The 18,103-nt window shown below is 41.9% G+C and overlaps 1 protein-coding gene across 1 annotated transcript in view; it reads left to right on the top strand.

Annotated features, from left to right (window-relative positions):
- The first annotated feature begins 258 nt into the window (after nt 1–258).
- Nucleotides 259–18,103, top strand: part of GMNC (geminin coiled-coil domain containing) — a 97,864-nt gene continuing 80,019 nt past the window's right edge. Inside the window, 2 exon segments of the mRNA XM_039912738.1 lie at nt 259–419; nt 536–631. Coding sequence (XP_039768672.1) covers nt 259–419; nt 536–631 — 257 coding nt within the window.

Below are 18,103 nucleotides of genomic sequence, written 5' to 3'. Positions count from 1 at the left end.
CAACTCCACCATTTGTCTGCGTGTGACATTGGGCAAATCATTTCACTTCTCCGTGCCTCAGTTACCTCATCTGTAAAATGGGGTTTGAGACTCTGAGCTCCACATGGGACAGGAGTGCATCCAACTCAGTTTGCTTGTATCCACCCCACAACTTAGTAAAGTGTCTGACACATAGTAAGCACTAAACAAATACTATTGTCATCATCATCACTTAGGAGTGCTCTTGAGGACTGAAGGGAGGGTCTACAGAGCCCCCAAATGGATTTCTGGTGCAAGCCGATGAACGAACCAAACTCCCGTAGAAATTTTATAGTGAACCTGCCCTTGGGATCTCAGAAACAGGGCAACCCAGAAACAAACCAGATCCCTGGAGACAACCCAGGTCCAGACATGCATCCTTGTGGTAAATCTGGCATCCAGTGATGGATAAAGGAACAATCTATTTGCCTTGGAAATTGTCCCTGTGGTTTCTCCAGATTGTTGAAATACCTGAACCTGCCAACATTTGACCAATTGTTTTTTTTTCCATCCCCAGGCTGGGAATAGGAACTCCTCATTCACCCTGTGATCATCGTGTAAGCCGTGTTTGTGATGTCCTGTGGGAAGATATTTTTCATCAAAAGGCTTCAATGTATGCTTAATTTAGAAGGATAAACATTTTATGAATTATCTCAAGTAATTTCCAAACATTCAGTTAGTATGAGATTTATTAAGCACTTACTATGTGTCAAATGGTGTGCTATATCATCATCATCTTCAACAGTGGTATTTATTGAGCACTTGAACCCTGTAATAAGTACTTGGGAGAGCACAATATCAGAGTTGGTAAACATGTTCCCTGCCTACAAAAAGCTACATACTGTGATAGAGCATTATCAGGTCAGACAAAGTCTCAGACATGAGATTCACCATTTGAGTGGAAGAGATAAATTTGTTCCCATTTTACAGTTGCTGAAACTGAGGCCCAGAGAGCTTAGGTGGCTACCTAAGGTCACACACAGGCCAGTGGCAGATGTGGGATAAGAATCCAGATCTCCTGACACTTAGTTCCACACTCTTTTCACTAGGCCATGCTGCTGCTCAAATTAAAGACAAATGACATTAGAATACCCTAGTTCCCAAAGCTAAACATTCATTTTTTCCTTTGCTGTCATTCAGTTCATAATGACTGGAGGGAAAAAACCCTCAGACCAGTACTCAAATGTATCCAGTTCTCCCATCGTCCTGGAGCTGTGTTCTTGCAGAACTCTACATTAAGGAAAACTGTTGTTTTACTGCTCACTCCGTGTCCAATGCCACACATGAGAGAATAAACTACTTCTTCTAACATCACATCTCAATGTAATCAAGCTGATATGCATTGACAGAAGAGTGTTCCCTAATCATGTAACCAAGTTAAAACCCAAGGCAGAAACTTACATCCTGGCAGAACTGGGCAAATCTCTGTTGATTAGGAAGGTTACAATGGCTCTGAGGAACATGCTTAATAAATGTTATCAGTCACATCCTCAGAACCATCACCCAAACTAGGAAAAGAGAGAGGAAGAGGTTGGTTTAAAGAATTGTTCTGCCCTCAACACCACAAAAACATATTATTCCTAGCCACAAACTCCATTCCCTGGGACCCACATTACTGCAACTTAATTCTTCGTTCTTCCTTCAGGCCTACAGGGAGACTTGACCCAGAAATGAACAGTTCCTGGGTGTTTTGCAGATAGAAAAATAGTAGCTTGAACTCATTTTTTTCTAAAATGAAGAGGCATAAACAGAAGAAGCAAAACTTTTACTCATATTAATACTATTCTGGAAAAAAGGGAATGTGTGTGGAATAATTCCAGCTCCAAGCACAAACAAAAAAATGTCTAGGTGGTTTGTCAGTGAGCTATTAAATCCCCTTCTGAATGGAAACATTAAAAATTCATCCCATTGTGGTTTTAAATAGCCTCTTTTATGCAAGTCTGGGCTCCTTTGCCAGTCTTTGCTTGGGTAAATTCCTCATCTCCCACCACTGGGATACTCTAAATGTCTGTTAGCCAGTTGCATCATATGTTGAATAGTTATGCATTACCTCATGCTTCAAGACGAGGTGGCAGAAAACAAACCAGGAGTTGATTACTTCTATTTATTATTTATTTTTATGGAATGTTGTTTTTTGATTTGAGGGGCAGTTCACCTCCAGCTGAGGGTAGCTAAGGTGCATAATAACCAAAACAGTGGTGGGGGTAAGAGAGTGTGTGTGTTTGTATGTGTGTGTGTGCGCGTGTGGTTGAGTGCCTGTTGAAGAGGGTGGAGGGGACAGTTCTTACTTTGGGAAGTTTGAAAAGGGTGGGAGAACACAAGTTATAAGACGAAGTCCAAGTTTGAGTCTGGGATCTTTTAACGGAGACAGAATACTGACTAGTTGAGCAAATTAAGCCCTTTCAGGGGTGCCCAGATGAATAATTCGTTTGCATCCAAGCAGAAAATGCCACTATTTTCAACAGCTAGTGGTGAAAATTAGAGAAGAGATGACAAGTCATCTGTGTTTCCTTAATAAACCCAGGGTAAAAGGCAAATGCTAAGAAAGGGTAGCTGCTCTCTCCCCTTTTCTTGAAAAAGTCAAATTTAATAATAATGTTGGTATTTGTTAAGCGCTTACTATGTGCCAAGCACTGTTCTAAGCGCTGGGGTAGACATAGGGGAATCAGGTTGTCCCACGTGGGGCTCACAGTCTTAATCCCCATTTTACAGATGAGGGAACTGAGGCACAGAGAAGTTAAGTGACTTGCCCAGAGTCACACAGCCGACAAGTGGCAGAGCTGGGATTCGAACTCATGAGCCCTGACTCCAAAGCCCGTGCTCTTTCCACTGAGCCACGCTGCTTCTCCAGTGTGAATTTGTTCCTAAAAAGGAACTGTAAATAAATGAAAGTATGTTAGAAAATATACATCACCATTGCGGAAAACATCTCTTCTAAAAGCAGCTAAATGCATAATGGTGGCAGCCATAGAAGGAGTAGTCCTAGAAAGAAGGTTTTCAATAACAAAAGCAGAGATTCAATAATAACAATACTAATAAATTACTGTATTTGTTCAGTGCTTACTATATGCCAGGCACCATACTAAATGTATACAAGCGAATCAGGTTAGACACAGTCCCACGTGGGGCTCACAATCTCAATCCCCATTTTACAGATGAGGTAACTGAGGCACAGAGAAGTAAAATGACTTGCCCAAGGTCACACAGTAGACATGTGTCAGAGCTGGGATTAGAACCCATGACCTTCTGACTCCCAGCCCGTGCTCTATGTTCTACACCATGCTGCTTCTCAGTAATGCTATTTGTTAAGCACTTACTATGTGCCAGGCACTGTACTAAGCACTGGGGTGGATACATGTAAATTGGGTTGGACATAGTCCCTGTCTCATGTAGGCTTCACTGTCTAGATCCCCATTTTACAGCTGAGGTAACTGAAGAACAGAGAAGTGAAGTGACTTGCCCAGTGTCACACAACAGATAAGTGGCAGAGGCAGGATTAGAACCTTGACCTCTGACTCCCAGGCTCATGCTCTATCCACTAGGCTGAGCTGCTTTTCAATAATTGTGGTATTTCTTAAGTGCTTACTGTGTGCCAGGCACTATACTAAATGTTGGGGTGGATGCAAGCAAACTGAATTGGATACAATCCCTGTCCCATGTGGGGCTCTCAGTCTCAATCCCCACTTTACAGATGAGATAACCTAGACTGAGAGAAGTGAAGCGACTTGCCCAGGGTCACACAGCAGACGAGTGGCGGAGCCAGGAGTAGAACCCATGACCTTCCAACTACCAGGCTCATGCTCTATCCAATATGCCATGCTACATTTAGATCTTCTAGGGAAACAACTACAGTCATAAACAGAATCCTCTAGCCATAACCCACGTGGCTCAGTGGAAAGGGCCTGGGAGAGGTCATGAGTACGACTCCCGGCTCTGCCTCTTGTGAGCTGTGTGACTGTGGGCAAGTCACTTAACTTCTCTGTGCCTCAGTTACCTCATCTGTAAAATGGGGATTAGGACTGTGAGCCTCATGTGGGACAACCTGATGACCCTGTATCTACCCCAGCACTTAGAAGAGTGCTCTGCACATAGTAAGCGCTTAACAAATACCGACATTATTATAACCCAAAGTAGGTGGCCATTTGAGGTATTGATTCTAGAGTTCAGCAGATGCAAAGATGCCTTTCAGGTCAATATCAACAAGTCAGAACCTTCTTTGATATGATGACATACAAGTCACTTCACTTCTCTGGGCCTCAGTTACCTCATCTGTAGAATGGGGATTGAGTCTGTGAGCCCCACATGGGGCAGGGACTGATTCCAATTCAGTTTGCTTGTATCCACCCCAGCACATAGTACAGTGCCTGGCACAGAGTAAGTGATTAAGAAATACCAGAGTCATTATTGGGTAGCAACTTTGCCTTTTGGATAGAACACCGGCCTGGGATTCAGAAGGTCAAGTTACTAATCCTCCCTCTGCCACTGTCTGTTGTGTGACACTGGGCAAGTCACTTAACTTCTCTGGTCCTCAGTTACCTCAACTGTTAAATGGGGATCTAGACTGTGAGCCCCACGTGGGACAGGGACTATGTCCAACCCAATTTGCTCGTATCCACCCCAGTGTTTAGTACAGTGCCTGGCATATAACAAACATTCAACAAATACCATTGCCATTATTATTATGAATATTCTTATCATTACTCCACAATTAATGATTACTTTTCCACAAGATGGAAATATGACATTTGAATTTCATAGCATGCCTCTCCAATCTCAGCTGTTTCTTCAACCTGACAAAGAACAAGACAACTGAATCTCATGAAAAAAGCTGACATATTCTCAACCTCAAGAATAGGCCAATTAAAATTTAAACTGAAAACAAGCCAGGTTTGGGGGGTGGGGGGGTTGTCTTCTTAGTTTATCTGTGAGTCCAGAAAGTAAGCTTGATGTGGGCAGGGAAAGTGTCTACCAACTCTGTTATATTGTAGTCTTCCAAGTGCTCAGTATAGTGCTCTGCACAAAGTATGCACTTAATAAATATGATTGATTGTTTGAGAAGTCCAGAGAATTATCTATATTGGGAGAGGAGGGGATAGGGGCAACAAGGGGAGAGAAAGAGTGAAAGAGAGGGAGAGAGAGAGAGCAGAGATTAGAAAAAGGAGAGAGACCTATATGGAATCACCATCAGAGTTTGAACTTTTTTTGAATTTTGGAGTGGCTTGGTCATTACCTACTTTATTGATACCAATCATCTGGCCATTGAAACTACATGATTTGAAGGCATAATTCAATACAAGATTTCAAAGAAATTGACTGGGGTATCAATCGTATTTACTGAGGGCTTAATGAGCACAGTATAACAAAGTTGGTAGACATATTCCTTGCCCATAATGCACTTAGAGTGTGAAGGGGGAGACAGACATTAATATAAATAAATTGTGAACTTGCACATAAGTGTTGTGGGGCTGAGGAAGGGATGAATAAGGGGTGAATAAGGGGTGCAAATCCAAGTGCAAGGTTGACACAGGAGGGGGTATGAGAAGAGGAAATGAGGGCTTAGTTGGGACTTCTTAAACACATTTCAAACGGTTCATTACCAAAGGCATCTTGCAGAGTGAGAATGTGTGCAAAGAGAGAATTTACAAGGAAATGTAAAAGAATTTCAATTTTCATCTACCAGTTTATGTTTTTCTTTCACATTTGGTCTCCATCACAGGATCTGTAAAACAGCAGTCTCTGTCATATACCCTGAGACCTGACTGACACCATGGTAACAGCCAAGCTTGACCTGGATATTTTCCATACAGTTTGAATGCTTCAAAACAAACAAACTTGCCCTACACTCACAAACAGCTTATTCTAATCAGCCTTAATGGCTCTGAAGACCACAGACTCCATTATCCACTGTGTTCTCAACAATCTACTAATGATAATTAAAGATGTCCAGTGTTTGCCAACTATTTCAGAGTTCCACTTAACAAAAGGAGATCAAAGTATGGGGAGAAAAATACAATGAGCATAACATCAGTGATATCTGTTGAGCTGAACAGGAGAGGAAAGCAAAACAAATGCTGAGGAGGAAGAAGTTCTTACTCTCAACATTACAGTCATACATACTCAGAGTCAAAAGCCAACAAAAATATTAGAAGTGAAAAAGTGATATTTTTCTATATTTGGTGAATTCAACTAACAGAATTTAACACGGCTGTTGGAGAGTATCTGGAGGTTAGAAGCAAAATTCCAACGTGCATAATTCAAAATTTCCCTTAAACTCAATCTTGATTCTTAGCAGATGTTGATAAAGATCTGTGTGATCCTTAGGCATTTCTCCAGGGACATTTTCAAAGCAACTATTTCTGCAGGAGATTCTTCCCTGAGAGGTACACTTCTTGTATTTTGCCAGGGCTGAGAGACGTTTCTTCCTGGACAGATTTATTACCTTTATTTTTATTCTCTAACTCAACTACAACTCAATTCTGCCTTCTGATGTTGGGTTTGATAAAAGCCCAAAAGCATGCAGGACTGATCCTATTCGGGCAATGGGGCTGAAGTCATTAAGAATCCATTATGTCAATGTTAAGAAACATCAACAGAAAACACCTAAGTAAAAACAAGGTGGATCCCAAATGCCAACCCACAATAACATTGTCACTAAACTTCTCTGTACCTCAGCTTCCTTATCAGTAAAATGGGGATTAAATTCCTGTACTCTCTTCTCCTTTTAAAAAAAAAAGGTATTTGTTAAGCGCTTACTATGTGCCAGACACTGTACTAAGTGCTGGGGTAGTTTCAAGTTAATCAGGTTAGATTGTGAGTCCCACAGGGGACAAGGACTTTGTCCAACCTGATTACCTTGCATCTATGCAGGGCTTACTAGAGGGTTTGGCGCATAACAACTGTGGTATTTGATAAGCACTTACTATCATTATTCCTGGGAAAGTACAATATTATCATTATAACTGTTATCATTATTATGGTATATGGGGTGTTTTTTTGGTTTGTTTTTATGGTATTTGTTAAATGTTTACTATGCTCCAGACAATGTACTAAGTACTGGAATAGGTACAAGCTATTCAGGTTGGATACAGTCCATGTCTCATAAAGTGCTCAAAATCTTAATCTCCATTTTTACAGATGAGGTAAATGAGGCAAAGGGAAGATAAGTGAGTGCCCAAGGTCACACATCAGACAAGTGGTATAGTCAGGATTAGATCGCACGTCCTTCTGACTTCCAAGTCCATGCTCTATCCTCTAGACCATACTGCTTCTCTGTGTATTCAGGCCTTACTATGTGTCAAACTACTTTTCTAAGTGCTGGGTTAGATATAAGTTACTCAGAGTCCCTGTCCTACATTGGGCTCACAGTATAAATAGGAGAGAGGATAGGTATCAACCCACATTTTACAGATGAGAAAACGGAGGTACAGAGAAGTTAAGTGATTTGCCCAAGGTCATATAGCAGGCAAATTGCACAGCAGGGATTACCACCAAGGTCCTGTGACTCCCAGGCTCATGCTCTTTCCACTAGGTCTTGCTGCTCCTCTATAGAATAGAATTAGTGCGCATAATTCCTGCTTGAAACTAGTGGGGGACACAGGCACTAAAATGAATTACATGTAAGGGGAAGAAATAGGATATAAAATATGTACATAAGTGCTATGGGGAGGAGAGGGGAGGAGTGGGTGTGTGTCAAAGTGCTTAGGTGACATAAAAGTGCTGGAGTGATAGGAGAGTGGGAAGATGAAAAATCAGTCAAGGAAGGTCTCTTTGAGCAGCAGAGATTTCATAAGGACTTTGAAGTTGGTGGGGAGCAGTGATTTGCCAGATATGAAGAGGGAAGGTGTTCCAGGCAGAGGGGAAGGTGTGAGCAAGGGGTTGGTCATGAGAGAGATGAGAAGGAATCACAGTGAGAAGGAAAATAGGGATGAACAGATAAATGCCCTCAACTGAGGTTCACAACTTTTTAATAAATTAATCATATTTATTGAATGCGTACTGTCTGCCGACCACCGTACTAAGTCCTTGGGAGAGTGCAACACAACAGAGTTAGTAGGCATGTTCCCTGCTCACAAAGAGTTTATAATCCACAGAGGGAGATGGACATTAAAATAAATTATGGCTTTGAACACAAGTACTGTGGGGTTGAGGATGGGGTGAATTTCAACTGCTTAAAGGGTACATATCCAAGTGCAAAAGGCTCAATGAAGGGAGAAGAAGTAGGGGAAATGAGTGCTTAGTCGGGGAAGACTTCTTGGAGCAGATGAGATTGGACCCCAGATGAAAGGTACTGTGTCTAAATTCCCACCTGGGTATTCTTTCCCAGCACCTAGGACAGTGCTCCGCACACTGTAAACACTAAATAAATACTACTATTAATATTACAAGCTCCATATCAAGCAAAAACTCTTCACTATTGTCTTCAAAGCTCTCTATCACCTTGCCCCTCCTACTTCATCTCCCTTCTCTTCTACATTCCAGCCAGGACACCCCTCTCCTCTGGTGCTGATCTTGTCACTGTGCTTCATTTTCGCCTGTCCCCCTGTGGACCCCTGTCCTGTCCTACCTCTGGCCTGGAATGCCCTCCTCTTCACATCTGCCAAACTAGCTCACTTCCCCTCTTCAAAGCTCTACTGAAAGCTCACCTCCTCCAAGAGGCCTTTCCAGACTAAACTCCCCTTTACTTCAGCTCCCCCTCCCATCCCCATCTCCCCAACTCCTTCCCTTTGCTCCACCCCACCTCTCTGCCCCATAACACTTGTGTATATATATACATATCTATAATTCCATCTATTTATATTAATGCCTGTTTACTTGTGTTGATACGTGTATGTGCTATATATATGTCTGTAATTCTATTTATTTTGAAGCTATTGATGCCTGTTTAGTTGTTTTGATGTCTGTCTCCACTCTTCTAGTCAATAAGACCATTGTGGGCAGGGATTGTCTCTTTTTATTGCTGAATTGTACTGTCCAAGCACTTAGTACAGTGCTCTGCACACAGTAAGCACTCAATAAATACAAATGAATGAATGATTACAAGACAAATCAAAGTTGGGATGAGGAAAGAGATCAGTATCCTGTGGTCCAGTTGTAGAGTTTTAGGTTCCAGGCAGGCTCTAGGGGTGCCTAAGCTTTAGGTGAAGGCAGGAGGGTGTGTTTGTTACTTAATTTAAATCTATGTAATACTGCTGTTGCACCAGGCAATATTACAGGGTAGTTTGGAGGTTAAAAATAAAAGTTTAGACAGTTCACACCTATTTTAAATATTTGTGTATCCAATATGGTCAGGACTGTAAATACTCCATTAGCCTTCTCAGTTACAGACCAACACATATGCGAATTTCAACATCCGGGACTTCTCCCTGGAATGCAAAGGATAACTATATATATATATATATCCTTCAAATGTAGTAACCCCAGTCAAAATGCCAATTCTTCCCAATGGCAAGTGCAAAAAACACATCGTGGTTTTACCCTATTCCATTTTTGTATATCAATTCTGGAGTTTAAGGCAAATACAACAGTTTATCCTGAAAGAGAAGGAAAGATTTGTTTGCTAGGTATTTGGAGATCTGGAGTGAAGAAGGAAATCTCTACTCGAGAGTAACTAGCAAAACAGAGTGTAAAACCTATTCACCTGCAATTTTTCATATCATGCAAATGATAAGCCTCAACACCAGTCTTAATCCTACCATTATTTGATTCAATCATTACTTGCCTTTTCATTTATGAAAGTAAAAAGGAAATCTATATTTTAAATTCATAAACGTCTAACATGCAAGCAGTAACATACTAGTTGGCTTTTATTTCAAAAATGGTTATTATAGCCGATTGTTTATCAGTATGTCAACACACAGCAATACTGCCAAATATTCACAGTGAGCCACTTTCTTTTTCGATGGCAGTACACTATGCTGGGCTATCTTTGGTAAATAGCTTCCAGTTTTCAGGTGGGATGCAGCAATGCCTGAGATTTTAACTATACACTTAAAATGCTTTATTTGTCTTCATCTTTTTTTTTAATGGTATTTGTTAACTGCTTATTATGTACCACGCATTGTACTGAATACTGGGGTAGATACAAGTTAATCAGCTTGGACACAGTCCTTGTCCCACGGGCGCTCGCAATCTCAATCCCCATTTCACAGCAGAAGTAACTGAAGGACAGCGAGTTGACTTACCAAGGTCACAGCAGACAAGTGGTGGAACTGGAATTAGAACCCAGATCCTTCTGACACCCAAGCCTGGGTTCTATTGACTAGGACAGAGCTAAGCCTTTATGAGGCGTTGCTAAAATTTTAAAGGCTCTCTCTGGGATCATGCCAGCTCTGGATTGGCAGGATCTGACTCTTCTAGGAAAAAAATTCAACCCTGCTTCACCTCAATCTGACCTAAGAGCATGTGGTAAATTTTTCTCTCTTTGTCTAACCAGTACTGGTGCTAAAGTAGGCAAGGGACATAAAGATTTCTGGGATTTATGATTCCATCCTTTTTCCAAGTAAAAGCTTTAGAGTACGGGTTTCTGTGTTTTTGGAGATCTGGTACCAAGTATATGGTGAGAGTTTTTGTTTCCAGAGGCAAACATGTTAATGGTGCAGCTTTAAATCTTGGTTCAGGAAATGTCCATTTGAATCACCCCTTGCATTCTTTTCATTTGTAATTGTGATTAAATAGTTGCTGGTCCTCATTCTCCCGGAGAAACCATTTTCAGCCATGTGCACCTGGACTTTTATAGAACTTTTACTTGGACTTGGGTCACTTTCTCTACTCCCTATCCCCACCCATTTTTCCCTCTGAGTGCTCTGGGTATAAGAGGGTTAATCCTTTTGCCCCCTTATTCAGTGTGGTTTAGTGAAAAGGCTCTAGTTTCAAAAATTATGTGAGTCCCACAATAAGAGATTGACTTGATTCCAGACCAAGTAGTGCTGTCTTGTCGAAAGAGAACAAGTCTGGGAGTGGGAAAACCAGGGTTCTAGTTCTGGCTCTGACACCTACCTGTTACTTAAGACAAGTCACTTAACTTCTCAGTACCTCGGTTTTCTCATCCATAAAATAAGGATTTAATATGTATTCTACTTCTCTCTCAGACTGTGTTTTATAAGATTATTTTATATCTACACTAATACAAGGCTTAGTACAGGGCTTGGAACCTAGTAAACACTTAATAAATACCATAGTCAATAGTAATTTCATTTATTTTGATCCTGTTTTGCCATTCGATGTTGAAGCCCCAAAATATAGCTGATGGAACTTCTCAAGCTTTTAGATGTGGCATTTGTGTGGGGTTCGGATCTCATGGCTGTGGAAAGCACTGTATCTCTGTTGACTTTTAGTTTGGAATGAAGTTTGATGACGCTTCACTCCCAAATTTTGTCAGCATGCTAATCCTTTTTATTTCTTTTTCCCCCTCTTTGTTTATCCATGCATCAACGGCTAGTGTAAGTTTAAGTAATAGAATTTGGTGACAAAATCAAACTCTGTGTGGTCAATGTTCTCCTTATTCTGGTAAGGTAGATTCTGTGTACAGAAGGTGATAATTGAGCTGAATGCATTACAGATATTTATTCCTGAAAATTATGGGAATTGGAGGAAGGAAATGACATATAATTGCTTTCATTTGGGTAATTATTATATAGTTATCCAAATTAATGCTGCCAATTTTAGATTACAAACCTTTCTAAAGGGAAAGATTGTGTCTAATTAATTTGTACAACATTGAGCACTATGAGTGTATGTTTCCAGAGTTAAACAGTGTAATGGTGCAGTTTTAAATCTTGGTTCGGGTAATGCTTTTGGATGGAAGTGATGATCTGCCCAGGACCTGAGGAAATTGTATGAGGGCAGAAGGCTTGTGGAGTGTCTTAATAACTAAGCTGTGAACATACTGTCCTGTTCAGAGTCATTTTATATCTCAAAATTATCCTCATCTTAGAAGACACTTCTAGTCTCTGCTGCCTTCTTACTCTTTGGTCCTTGTAACTATAAATATAAACCATTGCTAATCCTCTGAACAGGCAAATTAGACACCCTATTATAACGAAGTAACTAATACAAGGAAACTTACTTTAAGAAAAGGAGAGCTTGTTTTGCTAAATTTAGAACCTAGTTGAAATTTTGAGGTGCTCAATTTAGAAGTGAACTGAAAAAACTCACAGCCTCAAATCCCTTTTGGCTCTTTGGAAAAAACGCAAGTTCTGAGCTACTTCAAGGTTTTTGTTTTGTTTTGTTTTGTTTTTACCCCAGTTCTTCCCCCTCCCCAACCCTGCTCACACTCTATTCCCATGGTAGTCCTAGAAGCAGGAGCAAGAATTCCTTTCAAGAGAGAATCTTTATTACTTGCATGATGCAGCCTTCCATTTGGAGAGCAAAACATGTTTTTCAATTAACTTTCCCTTAATAAGCAATGATTTAAGATAAATGGATGAATGTTTTATGCAATACAAAAACATTTTTTGAAAACAAAGTCGAAATTACACCAAGCACAAAAAGCAAGGCTGAGCTCTCTTTTATCCATATCTTTATTCTGAATACCTGTTTCGAGAGAAATCTATGTTTAAATTACCTTTGCTAAGACATAGTGAAGCACACGATCTAGTGTGGTCTTTAGTTGCAGGTCTTCTTGAATACTCTATAGGGAACTGCTTAAAGACTTCTACTGCAAAAGACTTCTACTTCAAACCTCAACTCAGATGTAACTGCTCTGTTTTTAGAATGAATTTTGCCACGCCTTCCCAGAATTGCAAAGAAGCTTCAGCCCCCCAAAAAAGCACAACAGACATTATCTTTTGAGACTGTCACATAAAGGAAAAAGCCTGTGAGCAATATGGAAACCTCTTATGCCATTCATTCCTAAGAAGCAGTGTGGCCTAATGGTTAGAGTAAGGGTCTGGGAATCAGAAGGACCTGGGTTTTAATTCTGGCTCTGGCACTTGTCTGCTGGGCAAGTCACAACTTCTACGTGTGTCAATTGCCTAATCTGTCAAATGGGGATTAAGACCTGTCTGCTGTGTGTGTGGCCCTGAGCAAGACGCTTCACTTCTCTAGGCTTCAGTTACCTCATCTGCAAAATGGAGATTAACAGTGGGAGGCCCATGTGGGACAGGGACTGTGTTCAACCTGCTTAGCTTTTCTCTATCTACACCAGAGCTTAGTACAGTGCCTGGCACATAAGAAGTGCTTAATAAATACTTTAAAAAAAAAATTCTCCTTAGAAATTGTTGGATGTACAGTACCATAAGGTAGTCTGGGTTGTAGGCAGGATCAGATTAACATGGGGTTTATAGGGATGAAGCCCAAGGACCCAGGATAAGTGGTTACCCAAACATCCTTCAATTGGGGACTCCACCACTGCTGCAGCTCCTGTTCTTAAGGATGCTTTCCAGCCTAGCTAAAGACAATTTTCCTTCCAATCATTCCTCCTTTCCAAGCAGAATGGCCTCTCTTCCCTGTAGCTCTGACCGATTGTTGGGGTCAGGCTACAGAAGGTAATAAGCAGCATGACAGAGAGGGTAGGGCACGGGCCTGGGAGTCGGAAGGTCATGAGTTCTAATCCCAACTCCGCCACCTTGGGCGAATCACTTAATTTCTCTGTGCCTCATTTACCTCATCTGTAAAATGGGTATTAAGACTGTGAGCCCCGCATAGGGCAGGGACTGTGTTCAACCTGATTTGCTTAGATCCATCCAAGCAGATCCATCCAAGCACTTAGTACAATGCATAGTATATACTAAGCAAACAAATACCACAATTATTATTACTATGTGTCAAGCACTGTTATAAGCACTCGGGTAGATACGAGTTAATCAGCTTGGACACCGTCCCTGTCCCACACAGGGCTCCGACTATTAATCCCCATTTTACAGATGAGGTAAATGGGGCCTAGAGAAGTGAAGTGTCTTGCCCAAGGTCACACACACAGCAGACAGGTGGCAGAACCAGGATTAGAACCCAGTCCTTCTGACTCCCAAGCCCGTGCTTTATCCACTAAGCCATGCTGCTTTTCACCTCACAGACCTGAGCACGCAGTAGCTACATTTGAGCCTCAGCATCCAGTCACATGGCAGCTGCAGCCCTGTCTAACCTGGCTCAGCTTTGGCAAATCAGCAAAGGGAGAAATTCCCCTGATTTACAAAGAGATAAATGGGGGTAGAGAATCAAGTGAGCTATTTCATAAAGTCTACACTAGAAACATGTAACATAAATGCAATCTGATTTTATATGGAATAAAGGAAGGAGACATCCTCTTCACTTCAGACAGAAAGCAAAATTAATTGCATTTATATTGCACTTATTCATTAAAGATAATTAGATGTTTCAAACTCCCTTTGTTTCTACCACCTCCTCCCTCAACTCACCATTGATGCTAAAAGCCCACCTTTGTTCATATCACCGAAAAGACTGAAGCATAACCAATGTATGCTGCTGCATTATTTGAATTTAAGGATAGATCCCTGTGAGCTAATGTGTGTGTCTCACAGTAACTGTGGCATTTGCTAAGTGCTTACTGTGTACCGGGCATTGTACTAAGGGCTGGAGTCGATACCTCAAGGGTCAGTTCTTGGCCCTCTTCTGTTCTCCATTTACACTCACTCCCTCGGTGAACTCATTCGCTCTCACGGCTTTGACTACCATCTCTACGCAGATGACACGCAGATCTACATCTCCGCCCCTGTCCTCTCCCCTTCCCTTCAGGCTCGCATCTCCTCCTGCCTCCGGGACGTCTCCACCTGGATGTCGGCCCGCCACCTAAAACTCAACATGAGCAAGACTGAGCTCCTCATCTTCCCTCCCAAACCCGGTCCTCTCCCAGACTTCTCTATCACCGTCGATGGCACGACCATCCTTCCCGTCTCTCGGGCCCGCAATCTCGGTGTCATCCTTGACTCGTCTCTCTCGTTCACCCCACACATCCTATCCGTTACCAAGACCTGCCGGTTTCATCTCTACAATATCGCCAAGATCCGCCCTTTCCTCTCCACCCAAATGGCTACCTTACTGCTACGGGCTCTCGTTATATCCCGGCTAGACTACTGGGTCAGCCTTCTCTCTGACCTCCCTTCCTCCTCTCTCGCCCCGCTCCAGTCTATTCTTCACTCCGCCGCCCGGCTCATCTTCCTGCAGAAACGATCTGGGCATGTCACTCCCCTTCTTAAACAACTCCAGTGGTTGCCTATCAACCTCCGCTCCAAACAAAAACTCCTCACTCTAGGCTTCAAGGCTCTCCATCACCTTGCCCCTTCCTACCTCTCCTCCCTTCTCTCTTTCTACCACCCACCCCGCACGCTCCGCTCCTGCGCCGCCCACCTCCTCACCGTCCCTCGGTCTCGCCTATCCCGCCGTCGACCCCTGGGCCACGTCCTCCCACAGTCCCGGAACGCCCTCCCTCCTCCCCTCTGCCAAACTGATTCTCTTCCCCTCTTCAAAACCCTACTTAAAACTCACCTCCTCCAAGAGGCCTTCCCAGACTGAGCTTCTCTTCTCCCTCTACTCCCTCTGCCACCCCCCTTTACCTCTCCGCAGCTAAACCCTCTTTTTCCCCTTTTCCCTCTGCTCCTCCACCTCTCCCTTCCCATCCCCACAGCACTGTACTTGTCCGCTCAACTGTATATATTTCCATTACCCTATTTATTTTGTTAAACATCGTCTTGATTCTATTTAGTTGCCATTGTTTTTACGAGATGTTCTTCCCCTTGACTCTATTTATTGCCATTGTTCTTGTCTGTCCGTCTCCCCCGATTAGACCGTAAGCCCGTCCAACGGCAGGGACTGTCTCTATCTGTTGCCGACTTGTTCATCCCAAGCGCTTAGTACAGTGCTCTGCACATAGTAAGCGCTCAATAAATACTATTGAATGAATGAAATACAAGCAAATCGGGTTGAACACAGTCCCTGTACCATATAGGGCTCACAGTCTCAATCCCCATTTCACAGATGAGGTAACTGAGGCACAGAGAAATGAAATGACTGGCCCAAGGTCACACAGCCAACAAGTGGCAGAGACAGGATTAGAACCCATGACTTTCTGGCTCCAGTCTTGTGCTCTATCCACAATACCATGCTGCTTCCCCAAGGTCCCATGAGGGACCTGGCTCTGTCTTCTAGCCTATCAGTACCCCTATCTTTGCAAAGCAGAGCAAGCCCTTGACTAATTGCCACCTGCTAGGCTTATGTTAAGGTGAACAGACTTGGATTTGCGGCAAGTTTCCTAATAGAAATAATGACATATGTTTTGGAGATTTTTAATTAGGAAATGAACTAAATGATGAAGTGATAAGAACACAAGACAGGTTATGATGATGAGTACAGGTTTCCCTCTCCTGTCCTCAGGGTTAGTTTCCTCAGAGTTCAAGGAGAAACATTATTGATAAAACCTATTAGACTGTAGGCGTAGACACCAAGGACTGTGTCTTTTGCTTCTGGACAACTCATCGAAACACCCACAGCAGATTGGCAATAATACTATTCATGATGACAGGAACATATCTATAAATTAAATACGATTATTTATTCATATTAATGTCTGTCTCCCCTGGTAGACTGTAAACTCACTGTGGGCAGGGAACATGTCTAGCAATTCTGTTGTATTATATTCTCCAAAGTGCTTAGTTCAGGGCTTTGCACACAGTAAGTAATCAATAATACCATTTATAATGATGGTGATGCTGATGAAATTTAAAGATGTATGGGACAGTTCAGTTTAAGGACTTCATGGCTTTGGTTTTAGATTTGTAACTGAAACTTCATGGCTTTGGTTTCAGATTTGTAACAGTCAAAGATCAGCATTCTAAGCTAGCACTAAACATTAATCAATCATATTTATTGAGCATTTAATGTGTGCAGAGCACTGGACTTAGCACTTGGGAGTGTATAATATAATTGAGTTAATAATAATGATAATAATTATAGCATTTGTTAAGCACTTACTATGTGCCAAACACTGTTCTAAGTGCTGTGGTAGATACAAGATAATCATGTTGTCCCATGTGGGGCTCACAATCTTAATCCCCATCTTACAACTGAGGTAACTGAGGCACAGAGAAGTGAAGTTACTTCCCCAAGGTCACACAGCAGACAAATGGCGGAGCTGGCATTAGAACCCAGGACCTCCTGACTCCTAAGCCCACGCTCTATCCATTAGGCCACTCTGCTTCTAGGCACATTCCCTGCCCACAAAGAGTTTACAGTTCAGAGGGATGATAAATATGATAGTCATGACTAAAAAGAAACCTATGCTATGTGAATAATACTTCTGCCTATTAAATAAATGATTTTACCTAGCCCCTTTCACTGACTGATCACTCTCTCAATGTAGATCTGTTTGTTATCATATTGTACTCTCCCAAGAATTTAGTAGAGTGTTTTGCACACAGTAATAATAATAATAATAATAATGTTGGTTTTAAGTGCTTACTATGTGCAGAGCACAGTTCTAAGCACTGGGGAAGATACAGGGTAATCAGGTTGTCCCACGAGAGGCTCACAGTTAATCCCCATTTCACATATAAGGTAACTGAGGCACAGAGAAGTTAAGTGACTTGCCCACAGTCACACAGCTGACACGTGGCAGAACCGGGGGTTGATCCCATGACCTCTGACTCCGAAGCCCAGGCTCTTTCCCCTGAGCTATGCTGCTTCCCCATAAATACTCAATAAATACAATTGAATGAATGAATGAATGAATGAATGAATGTAGAAGAGATAAATTTAGGGCAAAAAATCAGTGTTAAATCAGTAGAAAATGTATGTAGCACTGTAACTGGACCTTAAAGCTCTGAAACAAAAAGTTAGAGGGAGGCATGCAAGCCCCCACATATCCACCTGAGCCTCAGTATGGGAGCATTATGACCTGCTCAAATGATGGGAGCTTTATGAGGAGCACTGAGGAGCATGGTAAGTGGTGGTTGAGGTATAAACCAAGAAAACTGAGTTACTCAAAATGAAATACTGTGATAGCTAGAAAGGTATAAGGCACATTAAACATGGATGCACAAAATGCTAGGGACAGCTCTGGTTAAATACCAATCTGATTCTGAATATTCAAAAATCAAAAATTCCAGATAGGATAAATCCAAGAATGACTAAAATT

This window comes from Ornithorhynchus anatinus, chromosome 7 (assembly GCF_004115215.2).
Source record: "Ornithorhynchus anatinus isolate Pmale09 chromosome 7, mOrnAna1.pri.v4, whole genome shotgun sequence".
NCBI lineage: Eukaryota > Metazoa > Chordata > Mammalia > Monotremata > Ornithorhynchidae > Ornithorhynchus > Ornithorhynchus anatinus.
Note: the sequence above shows the minus strand (reverse complement) of the source record. Positions and strands in the feature narration are given on the sequence as shown.